General features: G+C 36.8%; 1 protein-coding gene across 3 annotated transcripts in view; it reads right to left on the bottom strand.

Annotated features, from left to right (window-relative positions):
• Positions 1-576: 576 nt before the first annotated feature.
• The window catches only part of LRBA (LPS responsive beige-like anchor protein), a 421,265-nt gene continuing 401,917 nt past the window's right edge, over positions 577-19,924 (bottom strand). For all 3 annotated transcript variants that reach the window (XM_086464075.1, XM_086464077.1, XM_086464076.1), the window contains exons 53-56: positions 12,107-12,208; positions 10,669-10,883; positions 3,057-3,208; positions 577-739 (exon numbers count right to left, since the gene is read on the bottom strand). In XM_086464075.1, the coding sequence (XP_086320201.1) occupies positions 649-739; positions 3,057-3,208; positions 10,669-10,883; positions 12,107-12,208 (560 nt within the window). In that variant the 3' untranslated portion in view covers positions 577-648. The remainder of the gene's footprint in view (positions 740-3,056; positions 3,209-10,668; positions 10,884-12,106; positions 12,209-19,924) is intronic.

The raw sequence follows: 19,924 nt of genomic DNA, 5'->3' as shown, positions 1-19,924 counted from the left end.
CAAAACTTACAACTAAAAAAGAACTAATTGTCTAGGCCTAGAAACATGCTTAATAATAACATTGATGGAAACAATTTGCAAAGTTTAAAATTACATTAACCATAATTTAAATATTACTATTGATTCCCTAAAACTTCAGTGCTGATGTAGTACAATCATTTGGAAAAGTACGAGACAAAGTGTGGTACGGATAGCACAGATTAAAATTCCCCAAACTTCGTCATTCATTTCCATTATGTTAAAATCATATATTCCTCAAGGTTATTGATAAAGCTGCAGAGGGAAAATCTGTTTCTTCACAGTATAGCTAGAATGTGTGTTTTAACCATTTTTACTTTAGGTTTCTTTTACATACAGGGATCAAAATAGACTTCTCATTATGACTAAAAATATAGATCTTTTAACTACAGAACCCAGCAGCCATTTTTCTGCTTCTTTGCCCTTCCCCCAAAAAAGTCAAGCAAGGTCTACAAAAATAGCAATTAACTTTAAAAAATAGGTTGCTTCTTCCAGCAAATTTAAGTTACATTCAGATGTAATATAGCTATTTATAAGGAACAACGCTGTGGCAAGACACCAAGGGAGGCGTGCTGTGTTCCTTCTGACAACAGATGCCCACATCAGTGCTGATCTTTGTCTCTGTGAAGATCAGTATCTGGTTTGATACTCGTGGTGCCAACGATTGAAATCATTGTAGAAAACCACTATGCTCCCAGATGCCATGCCAGTCATGATACACCTAAGGAAAGCACAAGACCGTATTCGTTAGTGAACCACCTCATGTTCAGTCAACACACTGAAAAGTTACATCAATACAGGCACAAGAACCCGAGGCAGCAACCAACTTCCACCCAAGGCAGTTGGAGCTGGAAGTGCTCCACATACCAGAAAAACCAGACTTTAGGGGCTCCCATCTTGAGCTTCCAAGGACTCCAGCAAGCTGGGTTTGAGTAAAACTGTCATCTGCAGCACCTCTGACAGATTTATGGATCACAAAACACACAAAACACCAGGTAACAGTTTGTATGGTCAGCCTGAAGCTACGATGGAGAGTTAGACAACAGCATTGTTTACCAGCATCACTGTCCTGCAAGGCCACTTCAGATTTCCTGGGATTATTTCTTGGCTTACTTGGTTGGGTTTTGGGGGTTACTGGAGCGGGATGAAGCCCTGGTGAAGCCACAAAGTGAAGGAAGGCTAGGAGAAGTGTTTGTTTCAGATTTGCCTCCCCCATTTAAGCACATGATCTACATGAAGGAATTGGATGTGGGTACAGGGCGTCAGTTGGAAATGTTAGTGTTTGGGTTTGAAAGCAATGTGACAGCTTTGATTGTTTTGGAAGTTCCTGAAAGCAATCATTGTGCTTTCCCACTGAGGCACTCTTTCTTTCTAAATTCCTTATCCTTGGCCTACTACTAGAGACCATTTAGATCTGTTTGAAAAGCCATGACCCTGACATAGCACACAATTACAAAAGTTTCTATATCGTCTTTTCTACTGTCCCATATTAAAGTCTTATGAAAAGTATGAGGACATACAAAATTCTGGCATTTTAAGAAAAAAGCTTCAGAATTAAAAAAAAAAAAATATTGAGAGTAAAAAGCTGCAATTTTTCCATCAAAAAAAGGCTAAATACAAGATCATCAAAACATTGCATTTTGATAGTATCACACTATTTCTTTTCAAAGGCAGCATTTTGATTGGTTTTGTATTAGGTTAAAACATCTTTTTACGCACTGTCATTCACACACATACCTTCATGCATACCAAATAAATCACTCTGAGTAATTACCTGCAATCACTGAGTAATTACTCAGTAAAATACTCTGAGCAAATCTCTTCTGAGCTTCTGTGTCTTCAAACCCAAAAATGGGTTCCTAGCTTTAGCACACAGACAAATTTATAGATGTCCATATTAAATTTCAGTTTATTGGCATGCGAAGATTATGTTGACATGTCATTAATTACAGTTTAAAGATTCTCTAAATGCAAAATTTCATACATTTCAGAGGTCTAAAATTCAACAGCTGTAACTCCAGCTTTTGAAGTATTTTTAACAGCAGGCACTTTTTAATGGAAAACTGTTTCTTCCAAAATGCCTATCATCTCTTAATTATGCTTAACAAGAAGATGTTGAATGTTAGATCAAAGTCCACAGATTGGGCTGTTGGATATTTTAAAGTTTATTTTATGTAAGTTTTAGAAATGTAGTTCAGGTAAAAACGATAAAACATTCAGTATGGACTTCAGTAAGCGGAAGGCTGAAAGTCTCAGCAATAGCCTTTACTGCACAATGTAAAACCTAAGGGATTTAGGAGTCAAATCTGCTTGAAAAGTACACAGGAACTCAACCAAGCAAGTCCACCAAAGCAAACAAAATTCCAACCAGCAAGCTAAAAGTGTAAAAGTTAAATGGTAAACATCCATCTTGCAAACAAACAATACTTTTGTGATAAAACCACAGAAGGACTTTTAAGTACAGCTGCATTGGAAACTGTAATGTAAAAATGCAGTAGAAATATTAACTGATTGCCTTCAGTAGAAGGAAACTTCAAGGAGGGTCATGCTTTATGTGGATAAAAACTTTTCTGGAAATGAGAATTAATATTTACTTTAGCAAAATATGGATGTGTGGAGGGAAAATTAATGTGCAACTATTCTAACTGTTGTATTTTTAACATAAAGGTCTGGAATTCGGAATGTGATTTGTACTGTAAGAGAAAGAAGAAACATGAAAAGCACATATCTAACCTTCCACCTCTATGCGACCCACACTGTACATTGGCACAGGCCAAAAACTCAACCTGTCTTGAAAGTCTGCCAAAGTAAGATTTCTTGAATCTTTCTTCATTCCCCCAAGAGCTGAAATCGTGAAAAAGATTATCTGCCCTAAATATGACATGTTAGAAAGGAACTTACTCAACCGCAGAATTCTCAATATAATCACCAGGATCTGTGATCCACAGAAAATCAAAATCAGAAGAAAAACAAAAATGCAATTTAATTGTAAGTATATATTCTCTGAAGTTCTTGTGAAGACCAGTCTTTGCTCTAACCTTTGGTCATACGACAGGGCCATGGATCGGATTCCGGCATCACACCCTGGGTAAGCAAAAAGCTGCTTGAGGTCCCACATCTGCCATACCATGACAACTCCGTTGTCTCCACCTGTAAGCAGATACTGCCCATCTCGACTCAGCTGAATTGCCTGAGGGGAAATCACATAGATACTTGTCAGATAAATGCTTGTTGCTCCTACTCTCCCTCTTCTACTTCCATAAAAAGATGCATATTGATGGCTGAATGTCTAGGGAAGCTTGATATCTATACAAGCTTTTGGGAAGCAACATTATTGTTATGTTACTCTACCTACCACAGAATTGATCTTATTATGCACAAAGGTCTTTAGATGTCACTAGTTAAGTTTTGCCTCACCTGTGATTTATTCCATATTCCAAAGATCTAATACAAGATTAGCTAAAGAAATTCACTCTTCTAATTAGCTAGATTTACAAGATCCAGCAGGACCGGCACTAAAATATAGTATCTGACGTTCCCCCAAGAGTCTTTAATACTAGCCTAGCAGAAGCTATCCCCCTTTTCTCTCTGGCAAAAGGCTGAATGATGGAAGAAACTGAAATGTTATACAAATTACTAGAATTAATTTAGACCAGCATTTTTAGATTCCTGCTCCAGATTAATAAGATAACGATCCACCTCTCCTAATAGAGACTGTGTTTCATTTCATCATCTATCCTGAAAATGCCTGTGACAAATTCAATGGCTTATACTCTGATTTTGCATGCATCATGGGGACTGATGGAAAATCTACATGTGGAATCTTTATTTGGGATCCAGATCATGGAGGAACATTGGATACCACTGTTTTCACAGTTTTCACAGTGAAGGCTTCTTGAAATAGGAGTCTTCAATCTATTTTGATACTTCTTGTGTGCTATTGGAAAAAATCATGACACATACTGAGTGCCTGGAAGAACAGCAGCTTTCCTCAGTTACCCGATGACTATACCAGATGATACTATCAGATATTAAGATGACTGGAAGCATGAGAAATATTTCTTAAAGCAGGATTTTGCCAGTTTAAATAAGCCAAAATGTGGTTTAAGAACTTTTTATTAAATTTTATTAAAATAAGTGATACCTATGGGGTCAGACAAACCACGATCCATCTAGCCCAGTGTTGTATCACCAACAGTGGCAGCAGAAGATGTGTGAGGCTGGCCACACTACAGTCCTTTCCCCTTATGCTCCCCAGCATCCACAGTCACAGGATCAGGAATATCAGAAAGTATATCCATTCCCTTTAGTATCTATTTATGGACATGCTGCCCACGAATTTTCTTAATCTCTTTTTGAGCATGCTGATGCCTTCTGGGGGTGGGCGGGCTGGGAATTGGCAGAACTTCCTTATAGGGCAAAATAATTTTATCCATTTTGAAGTGATCCTACGAGTTTCAATGAGTATCTCACAGGTCTCATATTGTGGGGTTTCCTGAATAAGAGTTCTGCAATCATCTCCTCCATCGCCTTCATCACGCTGTAGACCTTCAGCATTCCCACCTCAGAAAACACGGAACAAAAACAGTTCCCAACACCAGTCCCTGGAAGACTCCATTACTGACTTTTCTCACAGCAATACTAATATCTTACACTTCTTTTCAATACGGGTCTTAGCAATTACTACTACAGTAACCCTGAAGAGTACGAAACGTCTTCTGAAAGACTGACCCTGTCCTACTGCTGTGCAGAAAAGAAACTTAAGCAGTAGAGGATACCAGGCCCTGATTTTATAGCCTCATCCTCCAGCTCTCTGGGAAAACAAGGGTTTGTAGGGCTTTCCAAAAAAAAACCAAAAAAGCTGAATGAATTCTGTCATGTGGAATGACATCAGCATGAGCTACCAGCTGATGATCTAAAGATCAAGACCCTTTACACTACAGTTTGTACCATTATTATTAACTCCTGTAAGACCAAATCTTTTCCTATGCTCTCCTGTTTCCAGATGCCTCTTCTCAGTTCTCTTTCTGACTTCTCCTCCCCAGCTTGACTTCTGTTTTTTCCCTCCCCTGTTCTCTACTTTTATCTTTGTACGCAATACTCGGCACAGCAGCAGCCTATCGTCCTCTTCATTTGAGCACATGGAAGCGTGAGAAATAACTTTGCTAGTTGTTTGCTAATGATTCACTGTTATCAAAAGGAAAATAAAGAACTTTGCTACTATGAAGCACTATTATCTAGTATTAAACTCCTGATCCTACCTAATCCTTCACTCCATTGCTCCTATTTCCAATTCCTAGTTTTGCTTCACTCCTTTCTGCCTCTTCTTATCTTCTCCCAGTCTCTGACAAGTTTCTATGTTCCCATCTCTACTTCTCTATTCCTGTCAGTCTTGCAAACATCTCTCATTCTGCCCTTGGTTCTATCCTTGATTCTGCTCTTCCTTCTCCTCTGCTTCCCCATCAGTCCTTCCCCTTCCTTGTCTAGCATCACCTCATCACATTTCTTGCCATGGCATTTTTGTGCACCTCACCGTAGGGGGTGATTGGTTGCAGAGGAAAACTCTGCATCCCTGGGCTACAGATGTTCAGTACAGAATGGAGATGCTAATAATTATCTACCGAATGCATTTAACCTGAGATTTGTGAATCAGCTAAATTTGGGCGGCTTTCCAACAAATTACACACCCTTCACACCAGGACTAACTTATGATAAATCTCAGCTCCCTGACCCAAGGCAGGGGGCCAAAAAACTTTCCAACAGAACAATGTAAGAATGGAGGATATTCAGAGCAATGGCTTTTAAATTCCAAACACACGCTCCACAAATAGATTTATTCACTTTAACTAAAACATTGTCACTGGAAGGCAAGGAAATTGCCTCAAGATAATAGTCTACAAGCAAGATTCCATCTCAAAGATTTAAATTTAGAAAACAGTAGAAAGAACTGAAGACAGGATCTTGCAAACACACCTCTCTGCTGAAGTCTGCAAGTATTTCTGCACTTGCAATCTCTGCTTCTACAGTTTTTCAATACGCAAAACTTGTAACATACTCTGATTTTAAATTCCTCAGGAAAAGGAAGTTGGTTTTTTAATATATAGAATTTATAGTGCGTGTACCACCAAAAAAATGAGAAAAACTAAAGCACAAAAATGTTACATTTGTGCAATATTAAAATGTTTATACAGCCTGCTGACAAGCCTAGAAACCAAAATATACAGTGTTTGTGAGATACTGCTTCGTGAACAGCAATAACTGAAGTCAGACATATTGCACATCTGTGGGTTTTGTACTGCTGTACTCTATTACTGTGTGCCAAATATATCCTTTAAGAATTATATGATGTGCAACACATTAAGATAGTTTCTGTATTATAAATTGAGTGTTTACTGCAACAGCTCCCAGAATGAATCAAATATTGCTAAAATTTTACTTCACTTTAAAATGAATGTAATCAAAATACAAACATATACTGTAAACAAAATAGTGTAAGACTGAAAAAAATAGATGATACTCCTATTCCAGCTGTGTTCTGAATTAAGATGATAACACATACATGTAAATTTAGACCCAATAAAGCAGAATATGTGGAGGGTTTTTTCCAACCATACCTGAGTATGGAAAATTGAATACTAACCAAGGTTAGAGTTCAGTATTCTGAGCTGAAGCTTCTCCCCCAAAAAACGAATGTTCCAACCATAAATTGCTTCTGTGATTGTTTCTACCAGCCTACAAAAATATGCTAAGCACCTCCCAAAGCACAGCCCCAAGGAGCTGGAAAACTCATTTAGAGACCCTCTTAGAAGAGTACAGTAACTCAGTAAGGGGTGGAAAACAACTGAGATAAGACTGTGAAAATTATCTAGAACTTGCATGCACTGCGTGGATGCTCACGAGATCTAACATACCACACACAATTATTAAAAAGATTATTCATTAGAAGCAAAAAATCAATATGGAGTGGTTTTCTTCTCTATAGCAATGGCAGTCTCCTAAGGGTATTTTCAAATTGCAATGAAGACCGTGACAAATAATTATTTGCTACACTTACAAAATTCAGCTGATGAAAATCCATTAACCTTATGGTCACGGTTCACTTGAATTTTATACTTGAGGCTTTTACTGAAGAAATGCTATATTAAAAGGCAAATTAAAGCCATTAATCTTTAACTCTTCCACTACCTGCAAAATGCAGTGGGGTTTGTGATCTTTTGATTAAATAAAGTATAGGCTTTGAACCCTGCTAATACCTATGCAATTTTACTAAGTCTTTGGCTTGTCATGAAGACAAGATGTTGATTTAGTTATTTTTATTGTTTATTAATAAATTTCTCAGCCACTTGCCTATATATATATATATATATATATAAAAATGAAGGAAGGAATAGAAGAAAAAGGTCACCCTGTCAACATTTCAGTTTCATGACATGCCCTTCAAGATTTAACAAATGAAAGGATGCTTCTACTCCCAAGTACTCCAACTGGTATAGAAGATGACATGAATCAATTTTACTGTTCTGCTTTTCCCCAGTGTAGTTTATCTATGATTCTGCTAGGTATGAAACTGAAACAACTCTGCAACTAATCTTTCTCACAACGTGAGCTTCAAACTCTCAAATAATCCCCAAAGCGCACAATTTCAGCAACGTTCTAAAAGCTGCATTTCTGACTTGTATTTCCTTGGAAAGTCTCAAAACTTTGCACAAATCCCTTTTAACATCTCAGATTTTTGAAAGGCAGTGCTTTGTAAAAAAGCAGAGCTGACACTGTGACAGCCCTGGCTTACAGCAGCAGGAGTCTTGTGGGCACTTCCACATTTCAAAACAGACTCAGGAAAGGAAAATAAATTGGTTCCTCTGGGTGAAACAGCATACAGTCTTTGTTTAGGGTAAAATAACTTCACTTCTCAGAACAAGCAGACTATTTAGAGTTAAGTTATTCATTAAGATATCTAAACACTACATGGTAGATGTACTGCGATATGCCTAAGCTCCACTGAGCAAACCAGTATTTAAAATAAAAACAGGTGGAAGGGATTGATTAGACTTTGAATTTCCCCAGAGCATCTGAAATTTTTCTAGCCATTTTCTAGCAAAGAATACAAGAAAGAAAATCAGAGTGTTGTTCCAAACATCACCACTGAAAGCTGCTAGTTTTCTCAGTAACGTTTTGAAATATTGGTCCATAATGAAATAGGAAAACAGAAACTAGAATTTTACATTACAGATTCAACAGTTATGACCTTTTCCTTCCCTCTCCTATCCTCCTCGAGCAAAAACCAATGAAAAGTATTTGTCAGCACAGCCCATGGGTAGGTACTTTTCATTTTAAATGCCCCTACTTTAATCATGCAGTTGCCACTTGCCTTCTAACATGATATAGTGCAGAAGCACTGGGAAAAACGCTGTAGGTTGTTTAAGTGTAAAGCCCAACTGGGACCACTGGGAGAGAAAGTAAACAAAACAAAATAAAATAAAACCCAAACCCCTGTACATACGTAATTCTGGCCCACAGAGAGCAGAACTTCCATTGCCTCTAGCAACATTCCTAAAGCTGTGGGTACTGACTGAAACACTACAGAAATTGTTTTAGCCGGCAAGGGATTTCCAGATATTTTACAGATTTGCTGGCCTAGCTGACAACATAATCACAACTGAAAGTGACAGATTATCAACGTTATTGTTGTAAAAAGAGGAAACACTGTGATATGTACTTGCTTTATGGAAAGAACTGGGATGAAGGGTAGGTTGAAAATCTCAAAAGCATTTGTACAAGGACAGCCAAAGGTGCAATTTAAGAGAATTGAAGAAATATTAAAAATTGAAGTAAGAATCTACATTAATTTGGAAGAATGGCTTGGGACAGAAATATACACATCCTACTTCATTTCGCCAGCCTCAAATCTGCACTTGTGGATGCTGTAGCATCCAAAGATCTAACGCCCTCTCCCCCCTTCAGGCAGCACTCTCACTATGGAAGACAGACCTACACATAGAGTCATTTCTGCTTATTCCACCACCAACTATCTGACATTTTGCAAACACAGGGATGCTGGATTAACAGAATAGAGTACAAATAGAGTTTTAGAAGGTTTTAAGGCGAACGCACTGAACTACACTGGGGACTTCAGTGGTAATGGAACATGCACTGTTCCATGTAAGTTATAAAATGAAAATAAGGGAGATCAAAATTGTTTCAAACATATTGACACATTCTTCCATCTTAAAAATTAACATGAATAGAGTCAAGAGAAGAACAGGTGCAAACTTAAAAATGATCACAACTTTGCACAACATCTGAAATAATTTCAATAATTCTGTAAAATGAATGTGAGACCAAGCATTTTCTTCCTGAAACAACTAATCCAAATAAAGGAAAAACTTTTGAGAGTTTCCAACTCAAGAGAACACTAGAAATCCCAGCAGCTGAGTTGCTGGTCTCTTGCATCAGATTATGAAAGTCATCTTGGAGGTTTAGTTCTGCTATATGCTTACAACAACAAAAGTCTCCTCTTGCTGATGTTAAATAGTTATACAGCTTTCATACAGGAAACACTCCTGTACTGTGAGGATGACTGAGCAGCGCCAAAAGTTGCCCAGAGAGGCTGCAGAATCTCCACCCTTGGAGATATTCAAAAGCTGTTTGGACACGGTCCTGGGCAACTGGCTCTAGATGGCCCTGCTTGAGCATGGGGATTGGACCAGATGATCTTCAGAGGTCCTTTCCAACCTCAACCATTCTGTGATTCTCTGCCTCTCAGATCACAACTACTGGCATAGAGACCATAACGTCAGTTAATTCAGGTAGCCTGAATGCTGACCCAGCAATGTGACCTTGCTTCGGGTCTCTGCTGCATTCTGTAACTTTCTAGCAGATTTGATAATGCTTGGTCATTTTTTCCCCCTCCCCTCCCCTTTTTTTCTCATTCAAGGAAAAAGTGTGAATATTTTTAATTCAAATAAAGTATTCTTTTGACATTTTTGCTTTAGTACAGTAGAGCTGGCAGGTTCTGCTCCGCTTCATAGATGCTTTTTCATAAGAACTGCCAAAAGACCTGCATTTTGCACTATAAAATAATTTCCATAAAACCATAAGCTTAAAATACCTCCTGCATAGTTTTGGACTTGCTCCATGCCCCTCGCAGCTAAAGATGTGGAATCTAGCTGCCTGGTCAGCAAATGCCAAAGGGCTAAAGAGCTGAAATATAGACATATGCCTATGAACTTCCTGAAGCTCAGCACAACACATGCTAACTCAAGCTAAGATGAAGGAATGTAGACAGTGATGCCAAAAAAGGGAAAGCCAACATCCAAAACAACATGTCCAATGACCTCCTGCCTTCAGACTAAAAAGTAAAGAAGTATCTCGGCTTCTCCTAGTCAGCAATCAGTAATAATTGTAATCTTCAGTTCAAGGAAACGCCTACAGGGTATTCCTTATGAACAGAGTTATTTTAAAATTAAACCCGGTACTATTAGGAGTACACTGTCGCCTTAACTGATATTTTCTCAGAATGCTGCTACTGTGCTCTAGAACCATATATTTCTATGGCCCGGCTAAAGAAAGAATCTCCACACAACTCCAACATTGACAGCTCTTCCTGACACTGGAACTGACAGTCCTTAGCGCACATTTGAGCACACTAACCTTTATCTTGTCGTCTGTTTCCATAGTGGCTTGAAGTCTCCCATTCACACTGAATACACAGAAAAGACCGTTTTCATAATATATGACACAGTGGCCTTCTCTTGAAGCTTGAATAAGTTTTGGTCTCAGGCAGTTTTCAGGACCCTCTAATGTTTCAGGACCTTCTAATGTCCTCAGTAGATCTCCATTCATAGAATGTATGAGACATGGTCCTTCTAACGAGACAGAATAAAATCTCTGGTTATTGATTTATATGCTCATTTAAAGACATCATATATCAAATAATAAGTAATGACTTCTACTAAGGTAATCACTATTATAATACATTATAATGATTTTTACCATGTTTATGAGGATAGCCTATGACTTTAAGGGTGCCAGAGAGTGAAATGAACAGTTTATCACTTAAAAGCTTTGTATTAAGGTATTTTAGAGCACCTATCAAAACTAGTTAGAGACCTAACAGATTTTCTTTTGGATTTTCTTTTAAAACTGATAGCAGTTAATTTTGAGAGCACAAAAATAAATGTACTGAAATCTAAAACGAGATTTTCAAAATAGGAAGACACACTGAAGTAAGTGTAATGAAATTTACATATGTAGGTACTCTAAAAGTGTATATTCTTGTATGAAGATTTTAACCCATACATGATCCACTAAGTATTTGCTGCTTAATATATTTGGACAAACAGTTGATTTGCACGTAAGCCACAAGTGTTCACATGCATAAATCAGAAAAGCACACAGGTGCATGTGGTGAGTACATCCCACTTTGAAAAAGTGTCTCAAGGTAGGTACTTCGGAAACACTAAAGCAGAAAGATCCTAATTCTAAGAAATTTCCCGTTTAAAAATAATTGTGGATGACCAAACAGGAAAATGATAAACAATACTCAAGGATTCACCATCATTCTTTATAATTCGCCTGCCAAAAGCAGGTCTTTAAGAACACATAATGGGGCATATTACAGGCTTTGTAGTTAAGCTCAAAGAACCTGAACAAGCTATGTATTTTAGTTGGTAGTTTATATACACCCTTCATCGAACAAACAAGACAGCACATTCTCTTTCTCCTGAAACTAATTTTTGCTTCCCTTCTTGAGAAGTTATCCATACCAAACATTCTTCACCACCCTGGCAGTCAAGGCCTGTTATCAACCGCATGCTATATGCAACTACACACTGGATAAGCAAACAAAAAGAAATAGTAATCATAGGATAAAATAGGGAAACTGATGCGGCTGCCTCTTCTTTTAAATGTCTGAATATTCCTCAGTTTTAACGTGTTTAAAACAAGGTTTCAAATTCCATAGCAACTAAAAAAAAGTTAGAAATAAAACCATCATAAAGTTAATAAATTCTGAAAGCTGAAACTGTATTTGTTTTTCAATTAGGATTATAGCTTCATAAACAGAAAGAAATGACAACAGCTACCTTACCTTTTGAACCACTTATTACCAGGCCAAGTTCAGCACAAATGGTCGCACACGTGATCTCATAGTCATGTCCTGTCAAAATAGCTCGAGGAGTTGCAAAATCACCTTCAATGAAAAAACAATAAAAGCAATCCTTGGTTATAATCTATTTCTAAAATCACTGCTTTCAATCACTGAAGCGTCTTCAGTTTCCTTACATGTTCCTTACAAATCACTTCTATGCTTCTGTTTGCATATGGTTTTCTGTACTCGCATCCATATAGTACAGCAGCAGTATATTATAGGAATTCAGCCTGCACATTTACTAACGCACATTTAATATAGAATTCAGGTGAGTAGTATGACTTTCAGATGAGTTTGCAAAATCAAAACACCCAAACCCAACATTAATTACTGCTGCTCCTATTAGACATTTCCCTGCAACAAGAACAAACAAAATTGTATTTTTTTGAGATTATGTTTGTAAATAAACATATATAGATACCATAAAGAAAAAGAAATTGTACAACTGGCGCATTTAACGGAAAAAAAAACATTATCCAGGTCAAGACACAGAAAGGCCAAGCAAATGTTATAATGCCCTTTAAATAGTTTTATAACTTCACTCACAGGTCATTCGCTGTACCACCCTCTTCAAGAGTGCTAGCACTTCATGGAAATCAAATAATAACATTTTTGTATCACCATATAATTAGCTCATTTATAGCATTTGACAAAGCATTTAAACTCTAAAGAATGTATCTTGGGCAGTGTTAGCATGTAGTTTCAAAAAGGATTAGACGAGGTTTTAAGCAGAAGGGAATAATTTCCTTCACAATAAATGATGATATGTGAGATACCAACAAGGCAGTAAAGCTGTGGTAAAGTCAAACTTTTTTAACTTCGGAAACAGGAGATGGTTTTGCAAAGAGACAGAGTAACAGCAGGGCCAAATGACTCCATTGGTTACTAAGGCAGCATCATTCAAATTACATTTGGGGTTGTAACTTTTCAAAAGATAAGGCCAGCATCATTAGTGCGTCCATGTGGAGCCTTAAAAGTACTAGCAATACTGGTACTGGGTCTTATTAGAAATTATGGAACTATATTAGAACAGGTAGCTGCTCAGACCCTGTAAGAGCACCGTGAGAGACTTCTCTGGAAAACAAGTGGAGATCTGGGCTTGCATAAATAAAAGTTTAGCTTACTCTTCATATTTCACATTTTTACTGAGACCATTTGCAACACCTCCCAGAGTGTCCATGTAGCTGCCACATTCACATGGCTTTTTAGAAAAGGTCATAAACTAAGTAACAAATCAAGGATTTTGACCTTTCAAAATTTGATTTATCCTGCAGTTACTGTTATAATCTATAATTTATATCCACAATACAAAATCTTGAAAAGTAAATAAATATGTTTCTTCTCGGATATATATATATATACACTAAATACATATGTGTGCATATACACACACACATCTATGTTATCAGTATTTCAAATCCGAAAATGCTTTGGAGCAATTTGCTGACTTGTTCCTAATCTCTTAATAAATAATCATTAAAAGCTATTGCTTTTGTTTCATATAATGTTTGGCAAAACACACTCAAACCCAGGAAGTATGGCAGACAGTTCAGAAGCAAAGGAAAAACTCCGAACAAATTAGAAGCGTAAGGGTAGACTTAATGACCTCTAAGTACCTCTCAGGTGGCTGATCCTACACACGCTCACAGACCTTTTAGAGCAAGTTTGCTCTATTGAACCTTCCTCACCTAAACATGGCACAGGCACCTCAGAAGACTCATAAATGAACATTGTGTAGACAAGCCACAAATTTGCAGTTTTGGAGGAAAATGTAACACCAACCATAACTGTCGTCTTATCCATAGAATCATTAGGTTGGAAAAGACCTGTAAGATCACCAAGTCCAACCATCAACCCAACACAACCATGCCCACTAAAAACATGTCCCGAAGTGCCACATCAACACATTTTTTCAACACCACCATGGATGGTGACTCCACCACTTCCCTGGGCAGGCTGTGCCAGTGTTTGACCACTCTTTTAACAAAAAAATTTTTCCTAATGTCCAATCTAAACCTCCCCTGGCGCAACTGGAGGCCATTTCCTCCCTGTCGCTTGTTACTTAGGAGAAGAGACCAACCCCCACCTCACTACAACCTCCTTTCAGTAGTTGTAGAGAGTGATAAGGTCTCCCCTCAGCCTCCTCTTCTCCAGACTAAACAACCCCAGTTCCTCAGCTGCTCCTCATAAGACCTGTTCTCCAGACCCCTCACCACCTTCGTTGCCCTTCTCTGTACCCTCTCCAGCACCTCAATGTCTTTCTTGTAGTGAGGGGCCCAAAACTGCACACAGCACTCGAGGTGCTGCCTCACCAGTGCCAAGTACAGGGGAACGATTACCTCCCTGCTCCTGCTGGCCAGGCAATCCGGTAAAAAATTTATTCTGTTGACCAGTTTTTTCTCCCTGTTGTCCCCGAGCCATAAAAGAGGAGGCAGCTTTGTGCATTTAAAGCTCGTTAGTGTTTTTTTTTTTTAAATGAGCTGCCTACGTTAGCAAAATTCTAGAATTCTCATTTTATTGCTTTATTTTGCTTTCAGAAATTGCATTTAACACGTACTTGCATAGATCAGCAAGGACTTAATGTAATTATATACTACACATGTTAATGAAACTTTTGAAATCAGACAAGTTTTAAATGTACAACATTGTAGTGGAGGTAATGGATGTAAGATGTTGGGAGTTAGAAGAACTTAAGAGCAGCAATGTCTGAATGAATTATTAGGAGGTGCAGATAAACAAAATCCTTATAGTAAACTTATTGCTAACAGCAGCTGCATTACTGTAGGCTTTACCTATGTTAGGCTGTCAGTAACTATATACAGAAAACGTAGGAAATAAAATTCTTAAGTAGAAACTGAGCATATTTATTTATCACAGTCCACAATAAAATTACGTAAGTAAGGCTCGCAGTCTTTTTAGAATTTGGACTTTACTGCAAACAGAGTATAAATCTCCAGGTGGCAGGATCAGTGTTTCATAAATTATATCAACTGTTTACTAACTTACATTTGTTCTAAAAAAACACTTTAATGCAAAAAAGAAATAGAAGAAATCTGAATAGTATCTCTAAAAAAAATTAGGACTTGAATAAATACTGTAAAAGAGGAGTCCTGTGAAAAGTCAGGCTGACTCCTTTGATAAGAATGTCAAGTATTTAAGGGTTTCCAAGCCTCTGATTTTCCAAATAATGGGGTCAACTTAAAAGCTGGTCATAGAGCAGAACAGATTTCTTTAAAAGCTTTTAAACTGTTATTGCTTCAGAAGATTGTCATGGTTTTCAATAATGCAAAGAGAAAATTTTATTTTGTTGCTGGTTTAAGGGGCACCACTTCAAACTTTTCTAAATTGTTTTAGGGGAACCAGCTTGCAGACCTTTTGAAAAGCTGGGGAAGTGACTTCAAAGGGAAAAGAGTCTTTGTCCGTTAAGCAGGTTTACGACCACTGATGCAAACCCTAACTAAGGACTGAAAAGAATACTCAGTGCATCTTTATGGAGATCCTTAAGGAAGATGAACAAGTCAAATGAAATTAAAGATAGTTCAAATCCTAGCACTAATCACCAAGACACAACAGTTTTACAGATGTGCTTTTCTCAGCATAGTATATAATAATATCTTTAGTCTATACCATTGCTGGATTGCTACTTGAAGTTGAATGCTGTATAAATCTTAATGTCACATTCGCATGGCAACAAACGTTGTCAATGATTTATTTAAGTCACAGGAGGTACACGTAAAGTTTTCTTCCAATAATGGACATAACACTTTGCCTTTGCAGTAACCATTCAAATTATTTCAAAAGAACTCTCCTACATTCCAATAAATAATACCTGCAAAGCTGTTTTCCCATAGAAAATAGCATAAAATATCACTCATCTTTAAGTGACTAAAGTACATTTTAAATCATAAAATTCAAGCTTCAGAAGATAAAAGAAGAGCACGATACCATGTCAGCTTATGGCGATACTTCAGTGAAAAAATGTGAGGCGTTTGGAAACTACTTTTAAAAAGGAACAGTGGGATTATAGCAAAGTCAAAACTCTCTCCTAGTTTAATGATATCCAGAGAAGATACGCCTTACTGGATAACAAGAAATTGCTTTGTATTGCTGGGTCTTTCTCTGCTTTTTTTTTCAGCTTCAGTGATGTTACAAAACAACATAGGATCATGACATTTAAGATCCACCAGTAAATTCCTAAAACGAACACTTTCCATATTTTCAGCACTAAGTTGTAAGAGCTGAGCTAAACACAGGAACTTATTTAAGGAAAAGTATTTCCCTAAAAAGAAATTGAACTAGAGATCGACTGAAAAACTTATCTCACAATGAAATATGAGATACTCTTCCTACTATTTCTGGGTGAGATAATATTATGCAACACATTAAAATAATATTTGAGCATGCTCCTTTTTATGTTTTATGCTGAGAAGACAGTTAATTATGATAAGTCACAGACAGCCAAACAGTCATTTCTAAATTATTATTCTATGACTGCAGAAGCTGTAGGGCACTTTTAAATGGCAAATTAATTATATGATTTTATGTCAATATAAAATCCAAATTAAATGAAGCATCAGTTAATCTAACTATCTTTTTACCTACTTCTTGCAAAAATAAGCATTTGAGTACTTTCTCAGAAGGATACATCAACCAAACAAAATTACATATCTAAGAAAAGTCTTCTAAAAATAATTTTACAAATTTCACAATTTTGAAGTTGCTTCATATGATAAAAATTGAGGAAAACAATAAAAGGTTTGAAATCAATTTGAGAAGCACAAATGTACTTACAATATATAGGACATTTGGACAAAAGTGCTTTTCAGCAAAATGTAAGTGAATCAAGAAAACTAATTTTCTGCTAGGCTTCTATGTTGATTATATAGCAAGTTTCAGAGTTTAATTACATCAAAGTGACGATGGTCAAATATTCTATAAACTCTGTATATTAACATTATTTACAGGTCACAAACAGGTGAACATTTAAATTACAGCCAACTAGTTAAAAACCCGTTTTTAACCCGTAGGGAAAGGCTAGCTCTTTGAGGGATGCGGGATCTTACTAAAGTGATACCACACAATATTAATGAAGTATTTTAGTTACTGTAGTATCTAAAACTTCAGTTTGAAGAATCTTTCCTTTGTAAACATCCATTTTAAAGTAACAATCTAATCTTTTCATATATGTAGAAATTTCATTGTTCTCTGATTCTTCACATGACACTCCATCAGCATTTCCTCTAATTCCTTCAAACTACTCCCCATCTGTTCAGACTTTTTGTTACAACAAGAAGTACAACCTTATGCCTACATGCAAGGTTTGTTTTGTAAAAAACACTTCAACCGTAGTTTCTGAAAAAGGAACACCATCTTTGAACAACGTATTATTCTATTCTGAAGCAAAAAACATAAAACACAGAAGATGCAATAGTGCTGTTACATTTGTTCAGCAAAGAAAAAAAATGCAGAATTCATTTTAGCAAATATAACACAGGGAAGTACGGTACTCCTTCCCACAGTCACACTGTTCCACAAGTGACTAACATTTATTCAGCACTAATACAAGACTTTTCATACACATCATTGCAAGAGAAGAGGTTCATTATGTTTCCAAAACAAACACAAGAAAAAGATTTAACGGGCCTTCATGAAATGGATATTACAATTCCGATTTCAAAAGTCAATAATCCCCAGCCTCTTAATTCCTACACCATGTGCAATGCAAAGGTTTCTGGAACAAGTTCGCCCTTACTAGGGATTCATCTGCTGGAAGTCCTGGAAGTCATTCAGCAGGACTCCTCCCACTGAATACAGACCTTTTTGAAGCCCCTGGAAAGTATCTGCAGGTGAATACTCAGGGTCAGTGTACACTAATATTTTAATATTTGCACCATCCCGACTTCATAAACTGCTACTTAAATATCAGCTTTGAAGTTTTAAAACACTGTCATTTTTGTGTTTGAGAATGTTCTAAAACAGCTTTATGAAGGGGCTTTTTTTGTTTACACCAAAAAAAAAAAAAATTATTTTCTTCCTTTTTCTCATGGTTTATCGTTATAACTATTGCATCACCTAGTGAGTCCAAGAAAAAAAATTGACAAACCTCAAGAGGAAAGGAAAAAACTCATCAAGCAATTATTTCAGTCAGAAATAGCACCTACTGAGGAATTATTGTAAGATAAAAGACATCTTACAATATGCTGAAACTGACTACTAGTTGAAATTTGTATAGTACTTTATACCTTGGGCAGAAAATAATCTGAGATGAGAGGTTTCATATGAGAATTCAGCTCGATTTGCCTTTTTTTTTTTCCCTTGCTATTAAAATACTATATTAAAATTATTTATTTTTGTTTAAAATTAGAAAAATGTATCACTGCAAAACAATACTGTTCCATAACAGCATGTATAAAAGTCTGTGCTTCAGCTATTTGATTGCTTTTGTAAAGTTAATTTCAAACCAATGCACCAGTAGTGTATTGTACTAGATAGATGCTTGCACCTTTACATATCAATGTAACTGGGGATGCTGATGGCATACACCAAGTTCAGAGCATACACAAATTAGCTGTCTTTTTAAAAGTACCTGTTTTCAAACAGATACTTTCTCAATGAAGCAGGCCGTAATTCTAATTACATGCAGTATTCTTGCACTCAGTGGAGTAACGCTTACCTCTGTGATGCTAGCGTTAATAGACTTTAGCTCCAGAAACACTTACAAAATAATTTCCTACCTGAGTCAGGATTATTGTATTGACCAAATAATTTTTACAACATTTTAGTTGGTAATTTTATTCTAGACTATAAATTATTGCATCTTCTGCCTTACTCTGTTCTGTCTTATATGGCACAGACTTTGAAGTGAATGGTTATTTTTCCCAGCAACCAAACAAGGTAAATAAATGTGATATATTAGTACATCATCCCACCACTATGCATATGGTGCACATTAAGGTTGCATTCATTTACCATATGAATATAATTCCTTTTACCACATCAACTACTAGTTACAAGTGGTAAATATAGTATTGCTGTTCCTGGAACTCAAAGGTCTGCATTACATCATGAAGTGCTAAATATCCTTATTCTTCTGGAGAATTTCGTGCATGTAGTTTTAGCGACACTGGAAGCTGGATGCTGCCAAAAGCCCAGTATCCCAACACTGTTTCCAGTCTCAAAATACGTACTGCCTTCACTTGTGTCTGGACTGTGCCTCAGAACTCGCTCGACAATGTTACTTGCAATTAGTTACTCTGATTGACAAACCCTGAAACACAATCTTTCTTAGCCGGTTGAAAACGAGGATAATACAGATACTGACCTTAGCACTGTAGGACATACTTTTAGCCAAAATCAGTATTTATAGCACAGAAACTTATATGCTGATCAGTACCAAATCACTTTGTCTATTTAAGTGCTTTCCAAATCATCAGGGAATGCTACTGCGAGTTCTTTTCAATGAAGACCTTGTCCTCATATGTATCCAAGACATGACTTTCTTGGCATTATACAAATACAAATTTATATTGCTTATGCAGCGTCATTGCAGATTTTCAGATATACCAGAATTCATCCACCTGTTATACCTCATCTCTTTTCAGTTTAAATATATTGGAACCATCATTTATATGTGATTTATAGAGTACTTGGAGGAATTAAGGCCTCAACCTCTTTGAGGTATCAGTGTGTTACAGTTTAGAAAAGAAATGACAGTGACCTTTTGTAGCTGTATGATTAAAGGTTCTGTTCTAGATTCAC

This window comes from Leptosomus discolor, chromosome 4, assembly GCF_034619465.1.
Source record: "Leptosomus discolor isolate bLepDis1 chromosome 4, bLepDis1.hap2, whole genome shotgun sequence".
Classification (NCBI taxonomy): domain Eukaryota; kingdom Metazoa; phylum Chordata; class Aves; order Leptosomiformes; family Leptosomidae; genus Leptosomus; species Leptosomus discolor.
The sequence above is the reverse complement of the archived record's forward strand: the minus strand, read 5'-3'. Positions and strand labels throughout refer to the sequence as shown.